Below are 8364 nucleotides of genomic sequence, written 5' to 3'. Positions count from 1 at the left end.
TTGCTTACAATTCCTTCTAAAAGAGACATTACAACCCAGTATAGTATAACTTGTTATTGCACAATAAGGGACATTTAAGTAATTGAACAAGGTGTTGAATTCCAGTTATTGAATGAATAAAGTGTGCATATTTAGCTGTAACATACATAAACAAAAAAACTGTAAATCTTAACAAGATTATACAAATAAACAAAAAATAAAACTAAACCAGTTACAAAATGTTTTTTATGTGTTCAAAAAGAGGCACAGTCCTTAATTAGTCATATTCTGGTGAAATAATGATTCTGGCTTGCAGAAATACAGAAGCACATTACAGATTGCTAAATGTCTGTAAATGTGGTTCTTGTATTACATGTAAACATGATTAGGCAATGGTGGCACAACTATTGACAACATGCAGTTTCCAGTGAGTAAACTGCTGTTGACTTGAGTTCTGTTTGTTCGTGGTCTTATGGCGTCCTCTAGTGGCAATATACATCATGCTCCTAGACACTCTGGCTCAGTCTGCAAGCCTCTCACTGAATGTAAGTGATTAGTCAGGCTTTGAGGCAGAAGTTGAAACTCATGGTTCTTCTTCTTGCCTCATATTCCTCTGACTTAGAAGTGTAAACAACTTTGTTTACATCAATACACCTTTTCTCACAGCAAGCGCCACAGCAGGACCTCAAACAACCCGTTTGAAAACTTGCTTGCAGACGTGATCTTCACAGTGCAACTCCTATAATGGGGTTGAGAGGTATGAGTATTAGTGTATTACATTAACGTGTATTACAGATTTTTATAGTGTAAGATGCTTAATTTCACACTTACCAAATGGAGTTTGTCGTCCTCTATCCAGTGTGCCCAACCTCTGTTCTTCTTCTCGCCCTTTTGAATGCACACCAACTTGTTCCCCTCCCATGTCACCAGAGACTACACCAATAGATTTAGGTTTAATTTCAAACAGTGCATTAAGTGCATTCTCCAGATCATCTTTTCAGCAAATATTTGTATTCAAACAGCCTAAAGGGCTGTCAGTGTTCTTGTGTAGTAAGACTGTCAGTTTTCTACTATGAAATATGTTCTATTGAATGTCATGAAAATAAATAAATAAATACATAAATAATGTAACATTTAATTTTACCATGTCCTTGTTACATGTTACATGTACTACTTACTATAGTAATAACAGTAAATTATGTGTTGCAATAGAATGATAACACTCTACCTTGAAGTGTCTGTCATCCAGCGCCTTGGTGAACTCTACAAACTCCTCATTGACTCTGAAGGAGAAAGTGTAGTTTCTGAAGGTGCTGAGAGTCTTGACGACATATTGATCCCCCACCTGCTCGATCACTTTACGATGTTTTAGCTTCAGGGCGATCTTGCGGGTGTACAGACTGATCCCTGTGAGAAGAGAGTTTAGGATCTATTATTGCTGACATACATTAAAAAATGGAATAATATAATAAATATAATATCATATAATAAAACATGCAATTTGTCAGTTTTAGCAACAGAATTAAGAGCAATTATTAATTTCACAGGACAAAGAATGCACTCTTACCTAAAGCAATCATGTATCCCTCAAAGTTGACGTTGCTCACCATGTCCCAAGTACCACAGAGGCTTACAGGCATTTTGTTAACCGTCTGCAAATTATTCCAGTAGAAAACAAGGTGCAAGGTATAACAGACGGAAGGATTCCCAGCACTTATATGTGTTGATTGCTGAGTGGGCGGTGCTTAGTAGTCTACGTATTCTAATCTGCACGTCGTCAACTCTTTAAAGGTCATACCTTACGTAAAGTAAAACGTGTCTGGCAAGTGTTTGTGTGGAAATAGTTTGGCAAAACACCCCCGTAAACACAATAGCACCTGTTCAGACGCTAAGTAAGTCATGTAAAATGCGACGCTTGATAAAATAAGCGGTATATTACAAAATCCTATAAGATATTCACACTCATTTTACTTTCGTTAACTTCGTTTGCATGCCTTCCATTGTTCTGTTCTTCCTTGTAACTTGAACAAAGGGTTCTTAGCAGCAAAAAAAAAAAAGTTCCATTACTGTCAAGTGATCCCACATACGACATCATCATCATCATCATCATCATCACATGAGCGCCACAAAGAAAAACAATCATGCACGTGAAATTACTGTGAATTTCTTAAAAGATGATAAGACACCGAAACTTACTATTTTGAGCATGTGAGGATGAATAAGTGTCAACTAACTTTCGTTAACTTCGTTTGCATGCCTTCCATTGTTCTGTTCTTCCTTGTAACTTGAACAAAGGGTTCTTAGCAGCAAAAAAAAAAAAGTTCCATTACTGTCAAGTGATCCCACATACGACATCATCATCATCATCATCATCATCACATGAGCGCCACAAACAAAAACAATCATGCACGTGAAATTACTGTGAATTTCTTAAAAGATGATAAGTAAAGAGACCGAAACTTACTATTTTGAGCATGCGAGGATGAATAAGTGTTAACTACAACTGAATTAAGTGGCATTATATGGATAAAATAAAATGAATAAAAATAATTATGCTTAAAATGTAGGCTATCGTGGATCATCTGTTAAAGCTTAAGACATCTTTTGTAAATCACGACTGATTAATCAAATCGGATCACAATAAACAAAACTACAAGGTGTCAAATGTGACTTGGAAGTGCATATTAGGCTACACCTGCTCTGATGTTTTTATTATATGCAAATGTCATCAACCAAAGTGACACAATCAGTAAAAGGCCCATTAATTTGATCAATGAATGCAAAATAAATCTTTCATTCGTATGAGTTTTGTGAGTCAGGGAAACTCGGGTAATGTCCTTTTCTTGTTTAGTATTTCTAAATTTTACCAGGTCACGAGGACATGCCTGAAGGAGAATATAGATGACAATGGATATGTTTAAGTGTGACCTTCACAGGAAACAAACTACTTCACTATATGCAAGGCAGAAAGGAAGTTTCTGTGGTAATCATGTTATTCCTGGGAATTCCCACTTTTATTTAGTCTATGTGTGCTAAAACAAAAGGCCTCATATATTAGCACTGATCTAACAGGTCTTCAGATTAAGATCATGTTTTGTAACTATGGAAAAGCTTGTAAGAGCTTCACTGTCAAACTCCTGTTCTCCACATGCCAAGATGTCAGCACTAAAACACAAAGATAAAAAATATCTGATGTTTAAATGCTCAGAGCAGATGTTCTCACTTGTCAAATAAATGTCACTGAGCAAATGTGGCATATCATACCTTCACAATGACCCTTAACCTGTTATATAAGCATTTTGTTTTAAAGATTACAGATATGTATTATAATAAAAAAAGAGAGGTTACACTTTACTTTAAAGGACATTTAAGTACTGAGTAATATTAAATTCATGTACTTACTATATGTTTAGGGTTACTTGCATGTAATTATGCATAATTTATTGTTATTATAATCAGTTATTATAATCGTAAGTACATGAAACCTGTAACAAGGACACCTTAAAATAAAGTGTTACCAAAAGAGAAAAGGATGATTGTAACCAGATTTTACATTTATTAGCACCCAAATGGAAGAACATTTATTGGAGGCAAACAGTGAGCTTAAAACTCAAAAATAATTGATAAAAATTCCTCTTCTAAAAGTGATTTTCTATGTTTGGCAGTGAACTACAATAAAAGTAATTATATGAATGTATCAACCTTTATTAAAATCAAATCAAATAATATTTTACAAAATGTATCCTATATTATTCATGATACAATGCAAAGCAATCACTCGCAACCAAATGAGTTCAAGGAAGCAAAATGAACTATGAATCAAGTTCTGTGGGTAACAGACCAGCCCTCCACCAAAGACCACAAACAGTACAAGAAACTAGCTCAAAAGCAGCAGAACATCAGTCTAGTTAGTGCTGGTGTATCTCTGAAAAGGGGCAAGGATAGCATCAGCATTCATCTGCTCGCTCTCAGCGCTATACAGACTGTGTTCCTGAATGTAGCGCACCACAGGGTCAGGCAGCAGGTAGCGGACACTCTGTCCTCTCCGTAGGGCACGGCGCACATGGGTGGCTGAGATCTCATTGGTCACCCATTCCCGAACCATACAGATGTTCTTACGGTGTTTGTATAGCACATCAGACTGATTGATAAACTTCTCAGGGTCACTGCCACATCTGGTGATGCACGCCACACCGTAGCGGCCCACTATCTCCTCAATGTCCTCTGGCTTCCAAAGGTTGGGGACACCAAATGACTCCAGCACATCAGCACCACACAGGAGGTTCAGGTGAGGGGTGTCTAAAATATAGATTTATGACAATGATACATATCATACTAGTGATACTGACTGCTTTAATCATGGATCTTTTTATAAAAGTCATGAGTCTTGACTTGAAAAATGTGCTCCTTTTCAAAGCCATTTGGGCAAGCTAACACTATATGTTAATTACAGTATGGTTAGGCTGTTCTACTGCAACTAAATGTTATTAAAGCATGAAGACAGAGTACGTAGAACATAATAGAATGGCATAGCAAAATAAATTATATTTTAGCTTATTTAAAAAAATAATAAGTTGCACTACCGTTTAAAAGTTTGAAGTCATTACGATTTTATACTTAAATTATTATTCGAAATTAACACTTAATCAGCAAGAATACACTGAATCAAAAGTGACAGCAAAAACATTTATAATATTACAAAAGATTTTTATTTCAACTGAATTCTATCCTTTTGAACTTTATATTCATCAAAGAATCCTAAAAAATAATGTTTTCCACACACATTTTACAGCACAACTGTTTTCAACATTGATATTGAGATATATTTCTTGCACATCAAATCAGCATATTAGAATGATTTCTGAAGGATCAAGAGACACTGAGGCATCAAAGAAATTAATTACTGTTAGGACCAGTTACTGCTGTAAAAATCAGTGCTTACTGCAAAATCCAGTAGGAAACACTGGTCTGTTCTCAAAAAGCATTTCTCCTTTTTCTCTTCATTAGTTGCTTCAATTCTCACTTATTACACCTATACATTTGCTTCAAAGTGTTCCACTTGCAGAGGAATGCTGACAGACAGTGCTGAGAGCTGCAGATTGTGCTGAACTGTGTAAACACATAAATATAACTCGCTGTACATTGTTTCTCTGCTATCCTGAGGGCACAACAGCCGTTAATTTCATTGCCTGTTGTAAGGTATTGTGACAGAGTGGCATTCTAAGGTAAACACCCTTTTAACCGCCCTGAGCAGTAGGAACATTTATCCTATGAAGGATTATTTTATCATACCTTCTTTTGTGTTAATATAAGAAGAGCTCTGACAGATGATTGTATTTTGCTCCAGCTTTCTCCTCTTCCCACACCTCACTGTATCCACATCATCATTGTTGTTCTCGCTGGAAATAAGTTCTGCATGGTGCCTAGTAAAGATCAGAATGATCTGATTAAATGTCAATTTGGCATAAAACTTGACGTAGTAGCACATCAAATATGACGTCCAACCACACAAGATCAGACGTGACATGGAACTCGTGCAAAAATAGAAAACACCACAATACTTGCAAAACAAAATGGGTGTGTCAGATTTATCTTTCACTTTACCCAAAATGAAATGTTCACTGAAATCACGTGATCTTAAGATGTTCCCACCGAACTACTTTGGCTGTCTCCACCCACTCCGGCTGCTGGCTCTCCCAGTCATCCACTGTGATCCAATCAGAGTTCTGCGTGGCTAGTCTAGCCATCTCTAACCGATGACGGGCTTCAATCAGACCTTTCTTTTTGTAGCTATCTCCAACTGGAGAGATTATGCCTTTCACCACTCTGTATCTTCCTAAGTCCACAAAAAAGTTATGTATGTTAAATATGCATATTTGATGAGTGATAACACAATAAGGCATAGTTCACCCCAAAAATAACATTTTGTCGTCATCACTTGTTGTTCCAAACTTGTATGAATTTCTTTCTTCTGCTGAACACAAAAGAAGATATTGCAAAGAATGTTGGTAACCAAACAGTTGCTGGTAGCCATTGACATCAATACAATTGTTTTCTATACTATGGAGGTCAACTGTTTGGTTGTTCTTTTGTGTTCAATAGAAGAAATACTCATACAGGTTTGGAACAACTTGCGGGGTGAGTAAATGACGACAACATTTTCATTTTTGGGTGAACTAGGCCTATACCTTTAACACATTATTAATTTAAAACATACCAGTGTCTTCAAGGTGATCCCGAGCCAGTTCGAACATACGCAGGTGCATGTTTGTGATGGGGTTGAAGGACCCACATGCCAGCAGCACCACTGGTTTCTCTCGTGATGACATTGATCATATAAAAAACGCTGTCTGCAGAAAAAAGTCATCTAGATAAAAATACATAGACAACATATTTTATATATAACACACATATACAAATTATTATTAATAATAAAGCGTTGCTTCTGGAGGTATTGTTGTTGTAATTAAATATAAACATATATAAATTAAATGGATATCACAACTAAAAATCTCGTTTCATGTCTCAAAAGTGTAACGTTAGGTAACGTTAGTAAGATTTAGCATTACTACTATAGTTCATGAGGAAACAGTGTAATAAATAACTATTCTTAAAGATTCAAACGGGTTTTGGAATGATATTCTATACAATAAAACGCCATTTCACAAATATGCGCAATAATATGTCATGAAAGCAGGACTAAACGTGTTTACTTCTTACCAATTCAACAAACTTGTCTCGTGCTTCCTATTTGTCTGCCTGCAGTGTTTCAGTAAAACTTCACCGACTTTATTAAACCAACAGATGCAGCGAAATATTGCTCTATAGTAAACAAACAGCAAGACCGACAGAATGTGAAGTTCTTAAAATATTCGTCTTTTTTGCCTTGTTGTAATACCAGTGCTGTGGAACAAATGCTGAATGCGCAGTTCATACGTGTTCAGAGTGTGTTCATGATAATCAACTCTGCGCAGAGTCTACGCAGAAAAGCCATTGGATTTCTATTGAAGATAAATAGTGCTAGCAAACCACACCTTAGCAACTGGATTTAGGAACTTAAATCTTTTTGTAATTTTGTCTTTATCAGTTGGACGTTTTTGGAGGTAAAAGTACGGGTGAGAGTTACTACTTGATTCACGTAAAACCACGTCGTTTAGGACTCTACAGTTCGTACATTTGTTTGGTTTTATATATTTTAGAGCAAGCTAAGCTAACTGCGCAGTGAGAGCGAATAAAGCAGGGTGACAAAAGAATGTGATTTATTTCATGTATTCATGGATGTGATACCAGATCTCTCATGGTTAACCAAGATTAAATAACAGTATTCACCTTGATACAGCCAACAATGCATACTAATTCTGATCAGTTCAGTTCAAATACCTGTGTGGATATCGCATCACATCAGCTTACATTCACATATGTCGCAACAGTAGGAAATGTCATGTTTTGTATGAAAAGATGTGATTTGTGTCTGTTATTTATTTCAAAAGATAAAGAATGGCTTCTAGAGGGACATCAGAAACAAGCAAACTGAGACAAAACATGGAAGAACAGCTGGACCGGTTAATGCAACAGCTTCAGGATTTAGAGGAGTGCAGGTAATGGCATCCCACCAGTTCTCTGTAACACACATTCAGTTACATGCACAAATTTGATTATTTTTTCAATTGCAGAGAAGAACTTGAAGAGGAGGAATATGAAGAAACCAAAAAAGAGACACTAGAACAGTTGAGCGAGTTCAATGAGTCATTAAAGAAGTTGATGTCTGGGAATATGACACTAGTTGATGAACTGGGGGGAATGCAACTGGTAACAATTTAGATTTTATTTTATTAAAGTTCATATGTGACCCTAGACCACAAAACCAGTCATAAGGGTCCATTTTTTTTATTCAAATGTGTACATCATCTGAAAGCTGAATAAATAAGCTTTCCATTGATGTATGGTTTGTTAGGATAGGACAATATTTGGCCGAGATGCAACTATTTGAAAATCTGGAATATGAGGGTGCAAAAAAATCTAAATAATGAGAAAATTGCCTTTAAAGTTGTTAGCAATGCATGTTACTAATCAAAAATTAAGTTTTGATATATTTACGGTAGGAAGTTTACGAAATATCTTCATGGAACATGATCTTTACTTAATATCCTAATGATTTTTGGCATAAAAGAAAAATCGATAATTTTGACCCATACAATGTATTGTTGGCTATTGCTACAAATATAACCGTGCTACTTATGACTGGTTTTGTGGTCCAGGGTCACACACACACACACACACACAAACACACACACACACATATATATATATACAGTATATAAATTAACAGATGCCTTAAACATATTTATTTCAACTGAAAAACTGAAATGAAAGATTTGTTCTGTA

The 8364-nt window shown here is 35.9% G+C and overlaps 3 protein-coding genes across 6 annotated transcripts in view; 1 reads left to right on the top strand and 2 right to left on the bottom strand.

The window, feature by feature from the left end:
- Positions 1–237: 237 nt before the first annotated feature.
- Positions 238–1649, bottom strand: LOC107681992 (retinoid-binding protein 7-like). Its single transcript, XM_016478396.1, has 4 exons — positions 1547–1649; positions 1208–1386; positions 811–912; positions 238–718 (listed from the first exon to the last, which is right to left on the bottom strand). Exons 1-4 carry the CDS (start codon positions 1617–1619, stop codon positions 665–667), a joined length of 408 nt encoding a protein of 135 aa, XP_016333882.1. The 5' UTR covers positions 1620–1649; the 3' UTR covers positions 238–664.
- A 1968-nt stretch (positions 1650–3617) lies between these two features.
- nmnat1 (nicotinamide nucleotide adenylyltransferase 1) lies at positions 3618–6929 on the bottom strand. 3 transcript variants are annotated; one of them, XM_016478393.1, is made up of 5 exons: positions 6865–6929; positions 6197–6329; positions 5632–5815; positions 5272–5402; positions 3618–4278 (listed from the first exon to the last, which is right to left on the bottom strand). In XM_016478393.1, the coding sequence occupies exons 2-5, from the start codon at positions 6306–6308 to the stop codon at positions 3884–3886; spliced, it is 822 nt and encodes a 273-aa protein (XP_016333879.1). In that variant the 5' UTR covers positions 6309–6329; positions 6865–6929; the 3' UTR covers positions 3618–3883. The 3 variants fall into 3 exon arrangements, with proteins under 3 accessions (XP_016333879.1, XP_016333877.1, XP_016333878.1); XM_016478391.1 differs by lacking the exon at positions 6865–6929 and adding an exon at positions 6700–6781 and having other exon boundaries at positions 6197–6346; XM_016478392.1 differs by lacking the exon at positions 6865–6929 and adding an exon at positions 6700–6781.
- A 92-nt stretch (positions 6930–7021) lies between these two features.
- Positions 7022–8364, top strand: part of lzic (leucine zipper and CTNNBIP1 domain containing) — a 7098-nt gene continuing 5755 nt past the window's right edge. For both annotated transcript variants that reach the window (XM_016478395.1, XM_016478394.1), the window contains exon 1: positions 7022–7094. The gene's annotated coding sequence lies outside the window, so the exon portion shown is untranslated. The remainder of the gene's footprint in view (positions 7095–8364) is intronic.

The sequence above is a fragment of the Sinocyclocheilus anshuiensis genome, unplaced genomic scaffold (genome assembly GCF_001515605.1).
Source record: "Sinocyclocheilus anshuiensis isolate Anshui unplaced genomic scaffold, SAMN03320099.WGS_v1.1 scaffold2090, whole genome shotgun sequence".
Lineage (NCBI taxonomy): Eukaryota > Metazoa > Chordata > Actinopteri > Cypriniformes > Cyprinidae > Sinocyclocheilus > Sinocyclocheilus anshuiensis.
Note: the sequence above shows the minus strand (reverse complement) of the source record. Positions and strands in the feature narration are given on the sequence as shown.